The sequence below is a fragment of the Mya arenaria genome, chromosome 17, assembly GCF_026914265.1.
Source record: "Mya arenaria isolate MELC-2E11 chromosome 17, ASM2691426v1".
NCBI lineage: Eukaryota > Metazoa > Mollusca > Bivalvia > Myida > Myidae > Mya > Mya arenaria.
The window spans coordinates 31,480,048-31,503,688 of record NC_069138.1 but is presented as its reverse complement, the minus strand read 5'-3'; the positions used below and the strand labels follow the sequence as shown (position 1 = coordinate 31,503,688).

The window sequence follows — 23,641 nt, the reverse complement described above, 5'->3', positions numbered from 1 at the left end:
ATGACACAATTATTTTTTGGAACATGGCCTGACAGATTAAACTCATTCCATGATATAAATATGTTCCAAACTTGCATTTCGCTGTCTTCTATTAGTATACATGTAAAGTGACATCTTAACCTAGGACAAAAGCTCAAAAGTGTAAACACATGGGCTTTCATATCAAGTGCTTCAAGAAAATAAAATGTTTTATGTTTTAATCGGTGTTTTTCAACGGTTCATGAAGAAGGTAGCACACATTTACCTTTAGTGGAAACCATATAAACGTATATGTTTATGTACCATTCGTTTTTTTCCTTGTGGTGTATCGTTGATATACAATACTTATAATATCTATCATGTGTTTCCGGATTGTATAAAATCCGACACGATGTCATAGATGCTTACATACAATTATACATTAAATAATAAATGTAGTTTTGTTCATTTTACCAGAAGCGACGTTGTTAAATTACGACATAATGCATAGTATTTTTAGGTCGCCGTCGACGTTAAGTTGTGCTTCTAAACATCGCGTTTTGACGATTATTTTACATACTTGAATATTGTATTACGCTTTATGGAAATGATATGATGTCCTTACATAAACCATCCATAAAATCAATGATCGAGCATGGCTAAATAAAACGGAACTGCCTGTCCTGTGTGTAAGAGAGTTCAGGGACACTGGCCCAAAATTCTAGAAACATTGTCCTTTTTTCTTGTATTACAAGATACAAGATAATATAAAATCGTTTACATAGTTGGCTGGTTCAGGTAAGGTTCTCAGTTTTATTCAAAGGGAAGTAAACACAATTTATTTCTTAGTTTGCAAGGAAAATATCAACAGTTGTTTTTCACTTTTAAAACTCCTCATTAATCATTTTACGTATTTGACGTTCTTCAGAAAGCTTTAAAGGTACATGTTCCGAGCTGTTCGATTGTAGTTTAGGGGAAGTATGTAATCAACTTTTTATTAGCGTTGAAATATTTTGTCATATGGACCAAAACATTATTGACCGAAGGCGTAAGCAGAGGTCAATTATGATTTATCGGTCTATTTTAACTGCATATTTTCCGGCTAATAAGGAACTGTTTTATAACATGATATAAGTACATGTACTACTGGCCGCTTTTGGTTTTGGCTTTTGGTCTGGCTGTTACTTTTTAAATACATAACTTATTTAGGATAAAAGCGTTTCCTTGACTTTAAAGTTTCAGTTGTCAACTGCATTTAAATATATTTTCAAAACAGTTAAATGTAAGAAAGCAATCTTTTAGTGACAAAAGAAGAATTGAAACACTTAAAATCCTTAATGTTGATTACGCTTGCATCAAAGGTAAATTACTTTAAGAAAATATTGGTGGCGATTTTAAGTTATTTAGTAAGTTAAGGAGAATCATGGAGTTAGCTTGAAGCGTTTTGCACCATCACGGAGAGGGCATTATGAATAATGAACATGATTTTTCTGCGTTATTATTCATAATGTAATTTATGAAAAACCAATATATACCATGAAAAACAGATAATCATAAGTGCACGGGATAAGTGTAATTGTTTGTTTTTTTCAGATTAATGGGACTTTTTTGATAAATCATCATCGATTGCACTGAAAGGTGATCATTTGAGTTTGCTATTGATCTTGCTGAGATATCCATCTGTAGCGTATCTGTCGATCAGTGTGTAGAGCAATTTGAAGATGAAATTATAATAGAAAACTTGTAACTGTTCTTGATTTCCCTAGGATATAGAGTGACATTTCTTGTTGCCATATATTTTACCATATCAGCTGAAATAGAGAGCAATGCTGCTTACCAAGGATAAAGTAGGTTAGAAGGTTCATCATTTTTCATTTCCCGAATTACATTCGTTTCAAATAGAATAGGGCCTTTTCGTGATAGATTGCAAGTGGAACCATTACTGATAAGGTAAGTTATGGTTGTGTAGTCAAATCAGAGTCAGTGGTAGCTTCAATGTATCCAGTATATGAAAATAATGTACCATTCGTTCTCTTCAGATTTATTTCAAAATCGTCCATTGGTTTTAATACAGTTTTACCGTCAATGCTAGGGTAATTCTGTTCTGTAATTGTACTAATTGGATAACCACAATCAATCAATGCTTCTGTTTTGATTCCTACAGATTTAATGTTTGACATGACTGCATTTCCAACCATTCCTTCGAGTAATATAGATACTATTTTGGGGCTTTGGTTTGTTATGTCTCTCTCATCAGCCCCTGTGATAATAGCAGTTGTTCATTTATATTTCTCTCTGGATGTGTATTTATGTTGCATAAGTATAAACAAAGCGCATGGCTTAAAATATACATCCAAATTTATGGTTTATATGTGTGTACTGCACTTCACCGCAATGAGTTCTATCTGTATATGAATTTGAAATATATACCGCAAAAATGATTTGAGTTATGGTCTACACAGAAAAATGGGATGAAATTTATCAAAGGGCAATAACTAAACAAATGCTAAACCCAGAGTCATGGTTCTTCCTCAATGAAATTGATATGTATATGGAAGTAAATACCTTAAACATCTTCCAGGTAACGCTCCGGACAAAAAATAAATATGAAAATTAACAGCACTTACTTCAAACACTGTACGAAATTGAAGTCAACACCTCAAAAGAATTTTCAAGTGGTGCTCCGGACAAAAATATATCATTAAAATTTACGAAGGGCAATTACTAAAACACTGCAAATAGAGGCATGGTTACTGTGCAATGCATTTCTTAATGTGATATTTTTGTGAATCAAATTTGATGTCAATACCTTAAAGACTTTGAAAGTTATGCTCCAGACAAAAATATCTCCTCCCCCCCCCCCCCCACACACACAGAAGCCTACAATTACTTAATCCCCTTCGCCTTTCGGCGGGGGGTAATAAAAAGCAGTTGTTATTTGGCTTAAAAACATTCGGAAGTTTCATTACCAATGAATATATATTCTTTTCATTTTTTAACAAGGGACTATCTCGAATGATGCAGTCAATGCTTATCTATAAAGAAAATTACAATTAAATGAAGATTTGCAGTTTAAAGTCTTCAGTCTAAACTTAAGTTTACAGACTTACCAATGGTCGTTATCATGGCCCTTCAGCCTCAGTGACGTCTTAAATCTAAGTTTGACACACAGACTCCGAATTAATTTATTTGTTGTTGTAAAATGCCAATACATGAGCAAATATGGTAATAATTGTTATACTTGTTACAAATAATTTGTTCTCCATCAGACACACATTTTTGTCAAAATGTGTTATATTATACATACGTTCACATTTAAGACGTCAGTATTCTGAGCCTAAGTCTGTAACTCAGAGCAGGACGGAGGTAATTAAGCGATCGCAAACGCCAGCCGAAGTCTGTAACAAAATGAACGTAGATGTCCGGTGTATACCCTGGAATTTATTGTGGTCCGGGTTTTCAGAGGTTTTATTACACTTTGCTTTCCAAGTTTAGCCGAATAATAGCAATAACATGATATTATCTGTTATAGGAAAGGTTAAACCCACAAAGGTTTCGTTGTTTCTCTAGCTTTTCACGCGATGTGACAAAGGCCATTCGCAGCTTTCGTCCCACTTCTTTACCAACACGAGAAAACATGTCCAAACATCGGTGGTAAAAGATTACAGTATATAAAGAGGATTTAAAGCTGGCCATGCCAAAGCTGATGCTGTATACGCCGTCCATGATGTATGTGTTAGATGAAGACAGGATGGTGGATTTTCACAAAATTAAATACGCACAGGCATAGTCAACAAAAACCCTGGCCGTTAAATGATTAACCGTGGCTGTTGTTTTTAGTGGGGGTTTCAAGAACTTAGTGTTCTTTTATGTTTTTCCGTCTCGTCAAGACAGTGATCAGAGTCAAAACCTTAAGTATCTTGTGTTGAAGCAACTGTGCGACTTGCCTGTGTTGAGAGGTCACAAATCTCTCTTTCTCATTACATGGCAAACGTGATGATCGTTCAATCAACAATTACTCAAGATGTTTCGTATATTTATGGACACCCAAAAGTCCGATTACAAGGCTCAAATGCCGGTCTTGATGCAATCTAACTACGTTAAATGAAAGCCGTTTTGTCATACTTTCTAATAATTTCCAGGCACAAACAACTGAATTGATGCGTAACGAATCAAAAAATCCCTTCTGAAAATCGATGGTATATTGAGTAAGACGGGGAACGTTCCATAGACATCATGTCGCGATACACCGACTTTTTATTCTAGTTGACGCCGTCTTTTAGACAAAGACATGGTGTTGTAAAAGGTTCCAAAGAAGCACGGGGCGTCAGCTTGTACCCATAACACGGATTTGGGAGACCTTTTACCGGTTTACATCGCGCAGTATGCCTTACAATGTGCTTTTCGACGAGAGATATAGCCACTTTCGACTAGTAGATAAGTAAGGATTTTTCTTTCATCTTTCATATGAGAAGAGCAGTGTTGATTCTTATAAAGGTACGCCAGCTCGACATAACGCCCCCTTGAAATTAATTCAAGTACGTATTTAAAGCAACAGTGAGCCCATTTTTTTCATTTGTTTCCAGGTTTTGGTAGAGACTTTGGAAACCTAAACACGATAGGCGACATTAATGAAAATTATCAACAAGCGGGTCAATGACTACATTACAACCAATATTCTTTCAAAGGCATTGTTCACCAAGAAAATGATACTCGTAGACTTTTATAATGCGTGCGACGGTTTCAATTTGAAAATATATTGTGTAATATACTTTAAAAAAAATTCATCTTGATAAAAACATTTATTTAACGTATTTTCAATACATGTTCACTCACTTCCTATGACATCAATTATGGCGAGCTCTATTTCCAATGAAACTCGATTTTTCTTTAACAACGAATACGTTTTAAGGTTGTTTTATTGTACACTTGAAGCATTTTTGATTTGGAAAGCACTTTAATCAATATGTATTAGTACGGTAATGACAAGTTATAGTTTTACAAGCCAGGCAATGAACAATTCGTAGCAAATACTTAACACGAAACTCGAATATTTTATTTTGTACAAGCATTCAAACATTTTGTGACACTATCTAAATATATATCAATATAAGATAGTACGGTCATGAAAAGTATTGGTTTAACAATGCCAGAAAATGAAAAAAAATCGCAGAAAGTGCTTAAAAAGAAACTCGGAAAAAATATTGTACAAGCATTCAAACATTTTGTGACACTATCTAAATTTCACTATAAATTAGTACGTTTTTAACAAGTTGTGGTTTTACAATGTCAGGCAATGAAATATTAGCAGAAATACTAAATAACAAACTCGAAAAAAAAGAGTACAAGCATTCAAACATTTTGTAACACTATCTAAATATCAATATAAATTAGAACGGTCATGACAAGTATTGGTTTTACAATGCCAGACAATGAAAACTTCGCAGAAAATACATAAAAAGAAACACGAAAAAAATATTTTGAACAAGCATTCAAACATTTTGTGACACTATCTAAATATCAATATAAATTAGAACGGTCATGACAAGTATTGATTTTACAATGCCAGACAATGAATAATCGCAGAAAATACGTAACAAAAAACTCGAAAAATTTATTTTGTACAAGCATTCAAACATTTTGTGACACTATCTAAATATATATCAATATAAGATAGTACGGTCATGAAAAGTATTGGTTTAACAATGCCAGAAAATGAAAAAAATCGCAGAAAATGCTTAAAAAGAAACTCGGAAAAAATATTGTACAAGCATTCAAACATTTTGTGACACTATCTAAATTTCACTATAAATTAGTACGTTTTTAACAAGTTGTGGTTTTACAATGTCAGGCAATGAAAAATTAGCAGAAATACTTAATAACAAACTCGGAAAAAAGAGTACAAGCATTCAAACATTTTGTAACACTATCTAAATATCAATATAAATTAGAACGGTCATGACAAGTATTGATTTTACAATGCCAGACAATGAATAATCGCAGAAAATACGTAACAAAAAACTCGAAAAATTCATTTTGTACAAGCATTCAAACATTTTGTGACACTATCTAAATATATATCAATATAAATTAGTACGGTCATGACAAGTATTGGTCTATAATGCCAGACAATGAAAACTTCGCAGAAAATACATAAAAAGAAACACGAAAAATTTATTTTGTACAAGCATTCAAACATTTTGTGACACTATCTAAAAATCAATATAAATTAGTACGGTTATGAAAAGTATTGGTTTAACAATGCCAGACAATGAAAACTTCGCAGAAAATACTTAACAAGAAACTCGAAAAATATTTGTACAAGCATTCAAACATTTTGTGACACTATCTAAAAATCAATATAAATTAGTACGGTTATGAAAAGTATTGGTTTAACAATGCCAGACAATGAACAATTCGCAGAAAATACTTAAAAAGAAACTCAAAAAATTATTTTGTACAAACATTCAAACATTTTGTTACACTCTAAATATCAATATAAATTAGTACGGTTTAGACAAGTATTGGTTTTACAATGCCAGACAGTGAAAAATTCGCAGAAAATACTTAACATGAAACTCGAAAAAAAATATTTGTACAAACATTTTGTGACACTTTCTAAAATTCAATATAAATTAGTAGGGTTATGACAAGTTATGGTTTTACAATGACAGGCAATGAAAAATTCGTAGAAAATACACGAAGAATTTATTTTGTACAAGCATTCAAACATTTTGTGACACTTTTACAATGCCAGACAATAAAAACTTCGCGGTAAATACTTAAAAGAAACTCGAAATATTATTTTGTACAAGCATTCAAACATTTTGTGACACTCTCTAAATATCTAGATGCGATTCATTATCCTATAATATTTCGTCGCATGCTTGTTGATAAGACAGCCACTAAAGCCGTTTACAACAAATCTTTGAAGGATAGTATTCTAATAACTTGTAGTTTAGGGTATGTATTTGTAGATTCAAACATTTAAAGATAATAATGTGATACATATCATAAACTCATTCATAAAAGTACAACAATAACAATAATAATAACAACAAAATCATCAACAACCTAGTCGACATGTGCCGCATGCAAACATAATAAACACATTACCATGTACTGCGTCGGCGTTTGCATTTGTTTCCAATCAATGACTGTATGATAACTTGTTTTGGTATTCCCGTTGGACAAGGTCACTAGATAACGCCTATTTGATTAAGGTTTGTTGGCGTTTGGTAAAAGAAGAAATAAACCAATGTTTAAATTATAGATATAAATGATTCTTCTTCTGTACAGACTTGTGAAACATACATTTGTTTAAAAAATGTTACCTTATCGTAATGCTTTAGGTATGAGGCTTTAAGCTTTAGATGTGGAATAAGATAACACTGAATATTATCAAAATGAGTCTATGCTGCCATGTAGCATCCGTTTTAAAACATTTTAACGACACCCGACCCACAGATGTGTACATATTGGATGCTAGTTGACTCCATATTGTTTTGGTTTTATTTAAAAAAAATAACAAGAATGTATTAACAACCCAAAAACTATATGTGGCAAATTATGAAATTTTCCGTCTGATTTAACTTAAAATAAAGAATAAAAATACAAAATTATTTTGGGTCATTTAGATCCCATATAAGTAATGAGCAAGCAACGCTGGTAGACGCTGGTAAAAGTGTTTGTAAAGGATATTGTTTTTCGCAGTATGAGCCAACAGTTTTGATGTTTTGTCGCGACTGAAACATAAACAACATAATCGCCGTCATATTGTTAAACACAATTTATATGAAGATTAACAGTAGTCTAATATCGCTGAATGTCAAATCTATAAGTTTACCTCTTCTATTGCGAAGTTCAACATCTATTGTCAACTATATGCCTCCCGTTAAGTAATGTTTTTGGAATATGGATACGTTATGCATAAGGGAGTTTTACGACAAACTTACGAAATCGGTCCCGGGAGTTGGGCACTGCACGTCTTGGTTAAATTTGTTCACTCGGTCAGATTAAACAATGGCATGCCATCTACGTGTTAATACGGTCATGCGTTTCTGTCGAGAATTATTCGTGTTTGGTGCAGCCGGAACCTGATGATGACCGTGGGATTCCTTTAACGTCGACGGTCTATAAGTATAATTAGAGTTTGTTTTAGGGGCATACATGTTGTTATTAACATTACTATTGTTATTGACGGACTTTCTCGAATTGTATTGCATTCGGTTGTAATATTGACCATCGCACGCAAATATTGATATCCGTTCTTATAGCATTACCCTTTCAATCTAGAGAAACTTTTCAAAGTCGTGCGTTTTGTTTCATACTATTCAATAATGTTAACTATAACACTGAGTTACTTACCTATACATGTGTCGGATTTTCGCGTGTGTGTTCGGATCGGCTTCTGAAATTATTTGAAACAATTTAAAAGAAGATCAATAATTGAATGTATGCAGATTTTAGAATTTTCTGTTGAATTCCTTATGACATCTAATCGTAATTCATTATATCTATGTAATTTATTACCACTGGTCAAAATATTGTCAGTGAAAAATAATAATTAATAAATGGTGAACGGACACATTGACTTAAAAACATATCTTAGATAACATGAATTACTGTTTTGTCCGTTTTCTTGTAAAAACTGGTTCCAAGGACTATTATTATTCAAGGCCATTATAGTTCCCTTTTGGTAGGCCTCATACCTGGTGTTACACCTTAATGTTTAAATTTCTGATTTTAAATGATACCGATTCTGTTCATTCAGACTTATGGAAACATATCCATTTGTTTAAACAGTATTTATTATCTGAGATATTTATTATGTTTCTCTTTCTGATTCCATATTAGAAAGAATCCAAAGTATAACAATTATAAATTGTGTGCATCACACAGACATATGCAAGCTATTAATTTTAAATATAGAGATACGGGCATCCTGGACCACATTCTGTGTTTAGCATTTAGTTATAACGTACCTTAGCCAAATACATCCAACCAAATGCATTGTGCATTTTAATAAAGTTTATGTTTAAGGTCTCTTACTACAACACAGGATCTTCGCGCAAAATTCCTTTGGGCGTATCATCAACATCATATGTATACTCTATCTATATTGGTGTATCTTAATATTGCCCTCAACCTATATCACTCGTGGACAAAATGAACAGATTCATCACTGGTGTAAAAATATGCCATAAGTAAGAGCTTATTTAAGGCAAACAAAAAACAATAGCAATCAATGAATTACCATCACCCAACACACTGATTATATGATTGAATAACATATTTTAATTTAATCTAAATCATTTTGGTTGGATATCTTTCGCCAATGAGCATTATATTGTAACCTCAATAAGATAAAAAAAAGGGTCGATAACCCAGATTATATTATCAACTGATGGTGTCTAGATCCCCAGCCGCAAGTATGCCAAAATCTTAACACAAAAACCGAAACCGATGACCCAGATTCTATTTTAACCGAAAGATTCAGTTCGCGTTCATTTTGAAACGTGTGTTTCATGTGTATTCTGATATTTAAAGTGCGTTTTTGTACTCGTCGACATTAAAATAATTACGTAATTACGCAAAAAGCTGTTTTTCGCACTATTTTCAACATCCTAGAACAAATATTTATAACAGCAAGCTACTTGTGCAGGACGCAGCTTTATAGCTATTAGAGCAGATTGGAAATGTAAATTTGGTTGTTTACCACCGTTCTAAAAGCGCTGGGGTTGATACGCCCGTGCGCGTATTAATTCGTCAAATGTTTAAATGTTAGGTCGATCTGCCGATGGTATATTCCGATTTACTGTTATGAACTTCTAAAGGCCTAGCAGCCTACAGCCTCAAAACTTGGTGTAACGCTGGTAGAAGTGTTTTATTGGATATTGTTTTAGCAGTATGAGCCAACAATTGTGTTGTTTTTCGCGTCTGACAAATAACAACATATTCACCGTCATATTGTTATAAGCAATATATAAGAAGATGAACAGAAATCTATTTTTGATGACTGTTATCTCGTTTAACCCGTGTCTGTCAACTGTAAGTGTCCCGTTAAGTAACATTTTTATAACATGGATACGTAATGCATACGATATGATATAGGACGGTTAACGACACACTTATGAAATCGGTTCCGGGAGTTAGGCACTACACGTCTTGGTGAAAGTGATTCACCGTAAGGTATCTTAAAATATAGGTCGTAGTCACCTGCGGACTGAAGGCGAGATCGTTTCATACGGGAAGCCCTTTCTTTTAGCGCGGCCTGGCAGTGCTGTAGAGGCTTTGTGTTTGGTGCAGCCGCCACTTGACGATTACAAACGTGAAGAGAGAGTTCACTCGACGTCTGTTTTCTATAGGAATAGAAGGAGTTTGTATCAGGGGTATAAACAAACATTCGCGAATTGTAATACATGGGCTAGGCCTAAATAATATGAATTGTATTTTTGTTGAGGAGTTGGCACCAATGTTATACGTGTCACTTAACGGTTGTACTATTGACCATCAGGAGATGATATAAATATCAGCTCCTATAGCATAACCCTTCAATCTAGATAAACTACTCAAATACGTGCGTTTTTTTTTTATTCTTTTGTTACCTATTTCATTAAGGTACTTACCTCTCCAATGACATAAGAGTTGTATCGATTACTTTTTCAATGTCCTTTACTCCAAATGTTTTCGGAGCGGGCTGGACGGCTTCTGAAATTATTTGAAACAATTTAATAGAAGATAGATAATTGAAATTATGCATGAATTAATTTTCTGTTTTGGGTTTGTTTTCGAGCTTTTAACCAGCAAAGAAATATCGCCATTATCATCTTAATAACCATCGTAATATAAATCATTAATTATGTGTTCGCTTTGTAATTTATTGCTATTATCAATTTTTTTTCATTGACAAATAATAAAAAATGGGCGGACAGACACACTCACATAAAAACATTTTCCCAGATTACATGAAATTCATAAACGTGATATGTGTGGTGTCTTTATTAAAGACCAATATAATGCCCTTATCGCTTGGCTCAACCCCTTGGCGATAGGTAGGCACATTATCACTAGATCACTTTCTACATAGTTATGTGCACCTCGGCAAATCAACGACGAAGAGCGATATTTAAAGTTTGAAGTTACTTCAGGGTACAATTAATCCTTACGTATATCATAACTACATTGTAGGAATTCAACAAAACAGTAAAAATGTTTTTGATGAAAGTCTAAACTTACGAACATTCAAATCCCGTTTCGCATCAGACTCCAGTTTTATCAGCTTTAAAACATGGGTCTTTGTCACGTCAACTATCCCCGAAAGCAACCGGTGTAAAGGCTGAACTTGCGGTAAACTTCTTTTCAGGGCATCGAAAACAGATTTTGTTGAAGAGATAATGATACTTAACTTTCGTGATTGGGATAGCGCGTAAAGCAAGTCAAATTCATCAATCCAACGCTTCGCCTTTTCCTTTTCAAGAACGAACTGTCCAGCAAAGAAGTCTATTATCAGTATATCGATGACTCTAATTTCAATATCTTTTATAGCCGATGGACATCGAAGAACAACTGTATTCTTTCCCTTTTCTCTTGTAGCTAAGTTTACTACAAACAAAGTTACATCCGATGGTTCTTTGCCTGTGATGACTAAACAACCATTCTTTTTGAGCTCTCCAAACGCATATTTTGTTTTATCTTGTGCTTCAATTTTTTGCAGTCCTTCTAAATACACAGAAGACATATCTAAAAAATAAAAAAGTTAACTTATCAAACAATCTTATTAATTTACAACTGCTTTCATTCAATCCTAATAGATTTTACTGCTTTTATCATACAATTGAAATACAAGGACTCGCCCAGTAGCTAAATTATTAATAAGGACCTGTTTAGGGGATAAGGATTAAGGCCTTCCTGGCACTAAACGCAAAGTAAGTAAAAAAAACATAGACAAGACAAATACATCAAACACATCAACATATTTGTTTAAATGAATATTGGGGCTCATTGGAACAGACTTAAATTTTTAACAAAATACTTGTTCTAATTAAGCTGAGACATTATCATCAGTTGTATTTGCTCAACAAAGGGGTATCAAATATATCCTATTAACTCAAAATAAGGGTCATTATTGCAACATGTAAAGACTTATAAATGTTTCAAATACAACCTCGGTCTATAAGATATGATTATATAATCCTCAAAATAAGCTAAATGAAAACCACATTCAATAGCAGTCCTTATTAGACCTAAGAACAATGTATCTAATCATGACGCATGCCAACGAATACCTCCTTGTCATGCACAAGTTAAAACTTTGAATGTTACATGTTATATTATATAACTATATCATTTAAATATATGAATATTCTTTAAAATACATACATCATCACCTAAGACCCACAAAAATGCATTTTGAACTAATCGCGGTTGCTTTACTGGACATTTGAAAAAGACGTGTACCTGCCCATATGTTCGAAAGCATTGCCTTCCAATGTTCACTGAATATTTCGCTCTCCTACGCTGTAAATTTCCTAAACCTTTTTTATCTCTCTAAGTGTACATAAACTTCATCCGTACACGTTTTATTGGAAAATATTATTGGAATATTTAATAGCATTTGAGACTATATAAACATATACCCTTAACAAAACAGAATTCATGTTATATATACCTAACATGTTTTTCATTGCTTGGCTCCGGGGCTGATTCTTTTTTCGCAAGGAAGGCATTTTTTCAACTGAAATTACATGAAACAAAAGCAAATTTACTTATATAGTTTTATGACCTACCAACTAAAGTACTTCTATTTTTATACAATATCAGAAATCATTCTTGGTCAAGAAGCATTTATTTACTTCAAGCATAAGCGTCAAATATTTCGTTCGGAATCAGTATGAAATGATGATTATCAAGACTTCTTCTTATCCATGTAATAATACATGTTATAAGAACAATAATGTGTTAGCCAAAAGTTGTATAAACTGAATGAAAAAGTCTACGCTCTGTACTATAAGTTAAATACCTTCAACGTCTATTGGACTGGTACTGTCTGATCCAGTCTTACACGGCTCACAAATGACTCCAAACAATTCGTGCTCTTGACCAATGACAGCAGAAAAGGCGTTTTTGAGTATACGCTTCTGCGTCAAAATAACTGTTGTAAACGAAACCGGCATTTTTCGTGTTTTCGATTTTTCAATTAGTCTTTCAAATGTCTCCACCATTTTACTACATTCTATTCGATCAAATTCCTCTGATCCAAACGGGTCTTTAAAGACAACAACTCTAACGAGTTCTTCTTCCATCTTCCCCCATTCCTGCGGGTCACTAATAGCAACACAAAATTCTTCGTCGAAATCTGGCATTCCTTTGATTGCTGCTAAAGCTACAGATTCATACTGAGAATCACTATCGCCAGTGACAATAACTAGTTTGTTTGAGGCCAGTTTTTGTCGTATCTCTGCAGTGGCCGTGGAGAGCGCAATACCATCAGTCGGGCTATTAGCCATTAGTGTTTTAAAGTTGTCTGTGACAAAACGAAGTTGTTGAATCATACAGTCGTGTGAAACACCAATAAATTCGTTTTATCATATAACGTAAATTAATAACTTACGGCACATTTTTTGAATTCTAAGCAATAGGATAAGCAGGAGAAAAATGTGAAAAACGGTTTGAACAATTTTACAAAAATGGCGCAAAAAAGGACAAAATTTAGTAAAGAATAAGCGAATCGTAAACGGTGTGTTTCGCTTGAATGAAGAATTAAGCACAGTTGAAATAGCCCGATAAATAAAATCAATTATTGTTGAAACAAAATGTTTAAAAGCGTATACAATTAAGTGTAACGGTCGCTTACGTTTTAACGTCTTATGTTTTCCGTTGACGGTCTTGAAGCGTTTTTGATCTTTTCCTGGAAATATGTTATAAATGACGTTTAAGAAATTTAAATCATGTTAAAATGATTGGATACAGTTTATAGATTCAATACATAAAAAAATGTTAAGACATGTATCATGTATGTATTAGATACAAACCAGACGGATGTCTTTGCATTTCTGTTCCAGTGTCTATCAATGTTTGCATTTGACGAATTGTGTCCGCCTGTTCTTCGACTACACTTGTAAACCATTTGGCGCAAGTATTCCACATTCCAGGCATGTTGCTAAGTAGCGTCTGTTTTATCTCCGTTTTAACTTTATCCAGATAGGTGGCGCTTCCTATTAAACCAGCAACCGAGAGTATGCCGTTTTCTAAGAGAGTCCACGTGTTCTCAAAATCATTTGACGATATTTTGGTAGAAGAGCCATGAGCCAAAATATTGCTATTTCGAACGTCCTTTATGTTTCTCACATCCATGGCCATTGATGATGGTAAAATGGGCGTTTTCCCTTTTCTGAACAACCCTAGCAGCAATGATGATAGCATGGACACGTCCAAGTTTTCTCCATCAGAAACTGAAGAAATGGAGGATGGTTTCCCGCTTGGATATATTTGATCATACTTCCATTTTGCATTATGGAAAAGTTTCCCAATCACAGGTTCTTTTAATAAGAGATACCTTTGCAATGTTGTATAAGTTTCTCCAGTACTGGTGTCCTTCTTAGCACAGTTCTCTAGTAAATCCCGAAATACTGGTGTTGCTATATCGGTTTGGAGTTTAATGAGTCTATAAAAGTTGTCGGCCATTGTTGCCTGCAATATCACATGTATTATGTTTGTTTCTCGACATTTTTTATAACAGAAGCAAACATTATAATAAGAATATTTCCATTACCATTATATAAAAATCACAAAACGATTTGGTAAAAACGTGTTTTTTGAGACTGAACAAGGTGTTTGACCGTTTTAAATTCTGAATTATATTTCAACGGCCATGACTCATAATTGAAATTTATTTTTCATACTTTAGGCCACACCAAATTGATATTTCGTTCCGCGGATTTACCGCTCCTATTTTTTTGAAAATGTAAAAAAAAAAAATTAATTTTTTTTGTGCGCCCTGACCTCCATTTTGATCGCCAAGCAGATTTTTTTCAGGTAATAATTTATTAAAAGCCTAAAAATAATCAAGTATAATTGTTCTACGCTAGTTTTCGTGTTTTTGTAAAGGGAAGTTACCGATGCGTAGTGTTTTTATACTGTATATCGATCGGTTTAGCATGGGTTTCAATAAATTCAATCAAAATGGCGGCTTCCGGTATAAACAATGTGGCTCGAAGTTTGGAAATTAAATCTTATTTTTGACAATAAATATGTTTTGAGCATGCTTGAAGTCATTGTTGATCGTCTCATGCACTAAAGGATCATTATTTAAAGCAAGCATTAAGCAATAAAGCATGTGTATCTGAGACTGGTAGCGATTATATAGCGTAATTAGTGACTCGTTTTGAATGGAAATCGGAATGATCAACTTTTACTATTTTATTCAAGTCATAATACAAGGGACCAAAATTTTACCTCGTCACAACGATGCTGAATATGACAGGTCAACTTAACTGGAACATGAGTCATTGTTTGGTCCAAATTGATGTATCAAGCTCATTTTTAATCAAATTCTGACAAAACAATAGTTTTGAACAAATATCTTTTCACAAATACCGATATAAACACTGGTCTGGATATACCTCAACATAAGTAAGCCTAAGTTTATCACCTTATATTTTGTTTTTATTTGCAGCATAATCCGGGATTGTAATGCACCTGTCAATTGTAATCACTGCCCCGCCCACCCCTCGCCCTTGTTCCAGGGGTATACCGGGGACAGCAGAGGCAATGGGCTGTGTTTGTACCTTTCAGGTGGCCCCGCAGTGCCTAGTGAATGTGGTTTTGTCTTCATATTGAAAATAGTCAGGAATGGGCCTCACATAGGTATTCGGGGATGCGGGGCCATTTGGCAGTGATTTTTTTATTAAACTTTTTATTAAAAGCAGGGTTATTTATTACTATGAATGATCGTCATATTAAAGTACGTTTTAATTATATAAGAATTTATCCATATAATGTTTGTACTAAACACGGATGAATAAATAGTATTTATTCCGACATTTTCCCAATGTCCATTAGAGGTTCAGTTCAAGATGGCATTAAAATGGGTTATTTTTCGCTCTTCGCTCGTTACGGTTTTTATGAAAACTTTTGTCTTTTTCGCTGGCTCGCTCCAACCTTTTTGGCAAAAATCCGAGGAACTAAACATTAATTTGGTGTAGCTTTACAGGCAAACATTCTTAAGCTTATAAAATGGTTGGAAATGTGGCTCTAGAGCTGTTAAGCGTATATGACCGATTGTTTTTAGATTGCCCTTTTTTGGACCGGACATGAAACAGTCAAAAATAACCTACAGTCCGCCCAAGATAACGCGGTATGCGAGATAATCGGAAATGCAGATGCTGTTATCAGTGTTTCAATAGTTACCTTTATCGTTATAAAATCATAAAGTTGTACAATCGTCTTCAGACAGTTTACGTTTTGCAATGGTCATTTTGTGTAAACGTAAAGTCGTGTCTTACTCTATCCAGATTAATTATCGTATTTGTTCTCAGTTGGATACTGACCAAAGGAATAAAATATTAGAGTACAGTCTTTTTTATCGGAAATGAAAATGTATTAACTGATATATGTGTTTTTATCATCATTGTACAATCAAGACGAATGAATTAATCAGTAATGTTCTCAAAGAAATAGAAACCCGAATTACAAAAAAAACGCGTCTTATCATCAGATGTTACCGTTCTGAAAGACGAGCAGTCTGACTCCGATTTTTCCTCGGTCTCCAAAGCGCTTGATGTTACTCAATACTACTCAATTAAATAAAACTTCCTCTGGGATTTGAACCTACGATAAAAACCCATACGCCATGTTGAAATCTAGTAGTATGCGTATTTAACTGTGCCCGTTAATCAACTGAGGCTACATTTATAATCTCTATCATGTTTTTGGTCTTGTTTTTGTTTTGCGTATTTCGCTATATCTGACTTATCCTATCAATATGCATAAACATTGTATCAAGGATGGAATGGATATTTTATAGAGTAAAACATTTTTCCAGGGGCAACTAATCCAGACATGTCGTTTCTTAAATAGTGGAATGTAACCTCACACGTTATATCTTTACGTAATTAATTGTGATGTTATGATTGGTCTAATTTATTATTTAATTTAATCAAGTTACCGTATGTGTTTTTCGTAAATATCGTATAAAATCGCTATTACCAAAAAGTGAGGTCCGGATAATATTCATACATCAACAATCGTGTGAAAAATTTGAAAATAAAAATCTTAAAACGAAGAACTATATAGGTTTTTATTAAAGGCTTTGTCAACGCTTGACAGAGGGATGATTTACCATCAAACCACATATAACCATTAAACCCGTTTACGCCCAAACATTGTTCGTAGTAAAATTATAGGTAATCAAATACATTCCAAAGACTTTCCCACAGTTTCCTCAATATTTCAGCGCATTCGAAACACCTCGGCCATTTTCCCTCGAAAGAAACATCGGATGCACATGTATGCCGGTTCTTCAGTAGATGTAGTTCGTAAACAAAAAAATAATAGTATTAATTATGTGTTTGGTTTTAACGTGTATTTATAATATCTAAGCTTAAATTAATTGCCAGTGAAGTGTACTATTGCATAATTAAAAAAGATTCCCAAGGGTTAAGTCATTAAGTGTATCTGCTAAATATAAATTACTACGAGATCTTCTTGCAGCGTAGTTAAAATGACATTTTAACCGTCCATATATATCCGAGGTTGTTTTCGATAGGAAATGGTCGAGACGTGTTTCAACGTTTTATGAAACGCATGACAGTGGAATGCAATCTGTTTTTACCATGTCTTACTATTTTGCAGCAAGTAACGGGGTGTTTTTATATAGATCAAATCATGTAATTGTATAGTTTGTTATCCTAGTTGGTGCCATTTGTCCTTTAAAATCAATAACACATATTTGCTGTTAAGCTATGTGCATTTGCATTTAGAAAATGCTATTTTACTTGAAATTTTTGTAATATATATAGTGTTCACTCAAGGAATAAGTTGTTGTTACTCAAATTAAAGCTACATCTGTGTAAGTTAACATTAGGTTGCTGCCATTAGCAGCATATTATTATTTTGGTATTTGTGTCCCACGGTGTTTGAATCTTTTCAAACCAGTGAACATTATACTTATGCAATTTAAAGTAAATATTTTAAGTTTGTATAGTACACGAAATTTGGTGTTGGCATAAGAATATATATATTTGCGCCCGTTCCCCGAAGAATCATGGCATGACAATAAAAAACATAAAACTGGCCAAAATAAATAGTTCAAAAATACACTTCAACCCGTAATTACTGTATGTAAATTGATACACAGAGATAGAGAAACGCACAAATAATGAACTTATAACAAAGTAAATTTGAATATTGAATGCCAATCATGGAGTTACATTACCTGGTTAAATGATTCAGCTTTGCTTTTAAATCGGTTTTCCAATACTAGTATATTTTTAAACCAAATGGGATTCCAGCTACATACGAGGGCTGTTCAAACGATTTATGGACTGTTCACATAAATAGTAATCATAAATATACGGCCGATTGTCAAGGTCAATAATTATTGTGTGGTCCATATAAACAGCATATTTCACAGCTTATAATTAAGTAATTGTTTTATAACATGAAAACATTAAAGGTTTAACACCCTGCAAAAGTCGTTTGAAAAACTAAACTGTATTGATTCGGTGAAAACACTCTTACAATTGATCACTAAACAAGCAACTTAAACTTTAAAGAAACAAAGATATGTAAGTGTTAATTGGTTTAGTAATTCAGTTAAATTGCTTTAAAATCGGTTTTCCATTTCTCGTTTAAACCAAAGTGAGATTCCAGCTACATGCGTAATGTGGACTGTTTACATAAGTATTAATCATAAATATACGGCCGATTTTCAAGGTCCATAATTATTGTGTGGTCCATATAAACAGCAAATTTAACAGCTTATAATTACGTTTCTGTTTTATGACATGAAAACATTAAAGGCTTTACACCCTGCAGAAGTCATTTGAAAACCCACAACTAAATTGTTTAAAAAGAATGTTTTTATTTAGTTTCGAGGTTCAATATTTTAGCAAGCACAATTCATATATTCGAAACAACTTGTGTTGCTGTAATTATGAGTCGAGCTAATTTTACGAATGAATATTTTGTCAGATATCCAATCAAAGATCATTTACATTTTTCCGGAAATAAATAAATACAAAATGAATATTGCCAGTACTACCAAATCAACAATGTCTTGGGGCTGTGTGGTGATTGCAGCTATTTTAAGAAATATATTTGCATTTTTGTAACAAGGAAATGAATTTTATCCACTATTTTTCATTATTAATTGTATTAAATATCATTCTTATTTGGAAAGATACCATCAAGAACACACAAGACATTGTTGATAAGGTAGTCTCGGGCATTTCGACTCAAAAACAAACTAATAATGTCGGCAAACTTGTCGGAAAAAAACTGTGAATGCTTTTTTATCCAAAATCTGATAAAATCTTCTATCGTAAATTTGGTCAACTGCTTACTTACCCAAAACATGTCACTAAGAATATGTATTTTACTTCCGAAAAAGATTTTTCCTCATAACTAAATTACACATGACCTTTTGAAACGTTTTATTTTTTGGCCTTCCCTACCCATTTTGCACTGTTGAAGGTCTTTCATCTGAGTACCCTTTGTACTGGTTAGGGCAGGTACTCAAGACAAGTTGTTTTCTATTGGTGATGAGTAGCCTTACTAATGGACAGAATGGCTTGAAGATGAAATAATAAATATTCTAAGTAATGCATTCATAAGTCTGTTAGAAAATATTCTAGTCTCTAGATTAACCTAGGAAACAATGAATGGGGAAATGTTTAATATTGACCATATAAGCTCATGTTATTTGTGTTTGATCGTCAGGTTAAGTTTTGAACACGGTTTGCATAAGCACCTATGTTGCTGTGATTTCGTTATTGTTTTCACCTTACAGATGTTTTATGATCCACATGTCATATATCACATCACCCTTGATTGGTAATACAATTTACCTTATCTAATCTTATCTCATCTTAGCTTATCGTATAAGCGTTTTTGTGGCTAAAACCTGTCCTTCACTTTTAAGTTTTCAGCTGTCAACTGAATTCAACACTGTTCAAAGACAATAATGTATACTGAAAGGAATATATTAGTGGCATCAGAAGTATGTATACTCTTAAAATAGTATTGATGATTTTAAATATATCAAAGGTATACATTACTCTACGAATGTGTTGATTGGATGTTAAAAACTCCATGATAATCATGAAGGTAACCTAATCGGCTTGGGGCATCCATCGTTGAGATAAAAAATGAATGATAATAAATGGCGACTCAGTGTCATGACGATTAGTAAACAATATAGATAGTACAGGGTATCATGTTCCGCTCAAACAATAAAGTAACAAGAATGCAAGTGCATCGATTCGGTGAACATACTGTTGCAAGTGTCCATCAAACAAACAACTTAAACTAAAACAAATATAGTAATTTCTTACCTTGCTAAATAACTCAGTTTCGCTTTTGAATTGGTTTTTCAATACAGGTATATTTAAACTAATCGGGATTTCCAGCTACATACGAGGGCTGTTCAAGATGTTCATTGATCATTTACGTAACAATTTTCAATGACACAAAAATAATATTACCTTCCTGTTGTTGACATGGTATCATAAGCCATTCGTTGCCGTATGAGCCTCTCGTTGACGTGGACTTATCAAACCATTGTTAACGTGGTCTTATCTGCCTCTCTCCCATATCGAATACCAATTGTCCTCGTTGACGTCTTCCTATTTGCCTTTCGTGGTCTAATTCGCCCTTCATTGACGTGGTCGTATCTGTCTACCGATAACGGGGTCCTATCTGCCCCTCGTTGACGAGGTCTTATCTGCCGTTCGTGGTCATATCTGTCCCTTGTTGATATGGTCGTATCTGCCCGTCGTGGTTTTGTCTGCATCTCATGGTGATAGCTGTCCCTCGTTGTCGTGGTCTCATCTGCCCCTCGTTGACTTGGTATAATCTGCCCCTCGTTGACGTTGTCTTATCTTCCCTCGCTGCTTGGTCTTACCTACCTCTTGTTGACGTGGTCTTATCTTACCCTCGTAGTCCCGGTCTGATCTGCCCCTCGTTATCCTGGCCTATATGCCCTCGTTATCCTGGTCCTATATGCCCTCATAGCCCCGTTGTCCTGGTCTTATCTGCCCCTCGTTGGCGTGGTCTTGCCTGCCCTCGTTGCCCTGGTCTTATCTGCCCCTCATTGGCGCGGTCTTGTCTGCCCTCGTTGTTCAGGTCTTGTCTGCCCCTCATTGGCGTGGTCTTGTCTTCCCTCGTTGTCCTGGTCTTATCTGTCCCTCGTTAACATGGTCTTATCTGCCCCTCGTTGACGTGGTCTTATCTGCCCCTCGTTGACGTGGTCCTATCTGCCCCTCGTTTTTGCAGTCTTATCTGCCCGACGTTGATATGGTCTTGTCTGCCCCTCGTTGAAATGGTCTAATCTGCCCCTTGTTGACGTGGTCTTATCTGCCCATCGTTGACGTGGTCTAATCTGCCTCTCGTTGTCCTGGTGCTATCTGCCCCTTGTTGACGTGGTCTTATCTGCCCCTTGTTAACATGGTCTTATATGCCCCTCATTGACGTGGTCTTATCTTATATTTGTACCGTAGTGTTTCAAGATAGTAGCATTATTTTACCAAGAAAATAAGGTTTCAAACATGATTTTCGGTCCGACTTCGAAAGGTACCGCAAAGGAAGGATGTTGGTAATGCATACCTTTCATTGAAATGTGAAAAACACTACAATAAATAAACGAAATATACGCTTCGAAACACAAGACATCGATAAACTAAGAAAACAATATCGTTTACATCTTTATTTCGGATAGGCTTGATGTTGCCAGTGGCCATTTCGGTTTCAAAAATACTGGAATATTTCAATATATACAAGTGTCTGTGTCTGCACCATCGTATTTATGTGTTGTAGTCTTGAATCTCCAAGACTGTTCTTGGATTCTGGCCCAACCATTTGGAAACGTTATCTTGTTTGTGATAATAACGTGATAATATTGTAAGTTGTCGTGTATTCTGACCAGCGATTAAACATAAGAATAAAATAAAGTATCGTAATGAGTATTTTTGTATTTGTTGGATTAAACCAAGTAAAATACTGATTATTTATAGTAATCATATTATATTTTTCGTGTCTCACATTTAAACCTTTTGTGAAATCATTGTATATGTGCATAATTGATTGAATATTTTAATCATGAAATGAGGAATACGTTTTTGTTACTTGATAAAGGTGTTGAATCTTGAATCTTGGATCTTTGTTATAGTGTTACGTTGAAAAAAGATGTCGTTTCTTTTTATTTGATGTAGCTCATTACTAGCTGTATTATCTGACATCTATGCAATTTTGTCACGTGTGTTACGAAACATCATAGCTGTCATATTATCATAAACAAAGTCTATGAAAATTATCACTAATGTGTTTTCGGTTACGATATTCAACAAAACACTTTAAATATGCTAGCGATATGCTTTATTTTGTGCCGATATTTTGATCACATTAAAGCTGCACTCTAACAGATTGAACATTTTGACAACTCTTTGTGTTTTTTTGTCTTCGAACGAGCCAATTTATGCAAAATTGCATTGAAACCGGTAATTTAAGACTGCTGGCAAAAATCAGATCGGAGATTTTCATATTCAAGTACAAAAATGATGTTTTATGCATTTTTCTTACACCGTTAGAAACGCCTTTGTCCATGAAACATTAATTTTTAAACAGAAATATGACAATCAGTAGTCTTATATCACTGGTTTGCAGATATTTACGCAACAAAATGGGTTAGTCCAAGACAAAAAATGTTGTCAAAACAGTAAATCTGAGAGCTTTAATATCGTTTCTCATTTGTAAATACATTCTTGTAAGTAATTTCAATTTGTTAACTTATTTAAAGATGCACTCTTATTCCCAAATCAGATTTACCACAAAGATAATATTGTTTTAATATAGAAAAAATGATGAAAAGCTGTCGAAAACAATGGGTATTATGAAGGATAACGAGTTTAATTTAAAAGAAAGGTGCAGAAAACACGATATTTCTACCTTATGAAACGATAGCAGATCGCACTAAATCTTTTAGCACTCAACAAACATTTAATATTTTGGCGTTTTCAGCTATTAAATACTCGGTTACAATCTTGTTATCAGTGATAAATATTTTCCATAAATGCATTATTTATGAAGTAATAACAGGTTTATCACTCAGAATTCATGTTTGTTATGTTTGTGTATGTATTGATTTTGAATAAGAGTGTCACTTAAACCACAGTAGTATTGCAATTCAACGTTTAATGCTTTGTATAAAACAATCGTTATGAAAGATAACTAATTGTTTTATTAATTATTAACGATATTGGCTGAGCAATTTGAATGCATTGTTTGGACAGCTATCAAGTGCTATACGCCTACATGCAAATGTGAATTATTAAAGTGATACTCGTACTAAAATCAATACATACCCATGGGTAACAAACATAGATTTTGAGTGATAAACCTTTAACTATTTAACTATTTACTCAATAACACCTAAATGGAAAATATTAATTAATAACAACTAGATTGT

General features: G+C 33.8%; 1 protein-coding gene across 1 annotated transcript; it reads right to left on the bottom strand.

The window, feature by feature from the left end:
- Positions 1-4,818: 4,818 nt before the first annotated feature.
- On the bottom strand, positions 4,819-20,547 carry LOC128223062 (uncharacterized). Its single transcript, XM_052932300.1, has 11 exons — positions 20,514-20,547; positions 13,992-14,649; positions 13,814-13,867; positions 12,980-13,483; positions 12,629-12,694; positions 11,197-11,700; positions 10,587-10,668; positions 10,177-10,319; positions 8,326-8,368; positions 7,914-8,091; positions 4,819-7,703 (listed from the first exon to the last, which is right to left on the bottom strand). Exons 2-10 carry the CDS (start codon positions 14,641-14,643, stop codon positions 7,974-7,976), a joined length of 2,166 nt encoding a protein of 721 aa, XP_052788260.1. The 5' UTR covers positions 14,644-14,649; positions 20,514-20,547; the 3' UTR covers positions 4,819-7,703; positions 7,914-7,973.
- Between the last annotated feature and the right edge of the window lie 3,094 nt (positions 20,548-23,641).

Bases quoted from the DNA above. Each gene is read 5' to 3' on its own strand.
- LOC128223062 (XM_052932300.1), bottom strand. From the start codon at position 14,643: ATGGCCGACAACTTTTATAGACTCATTAAACTCCAAACCGATATAGCA. The intron at 11,701-12,628 runs GTATATATAACA...TTTATTTTTTAG, and splicing joins AGCAATGAAAAACATGTTAG to ATATGTCTTCTGTGTATTTA. The intron at 10,320-10,586 runs GTAAGTACCTTA...CTATTCCTATAG, and splicing joins ACTCTTATGTCATTGGAGAG to AAAACAGACGTCGAGTGAAC.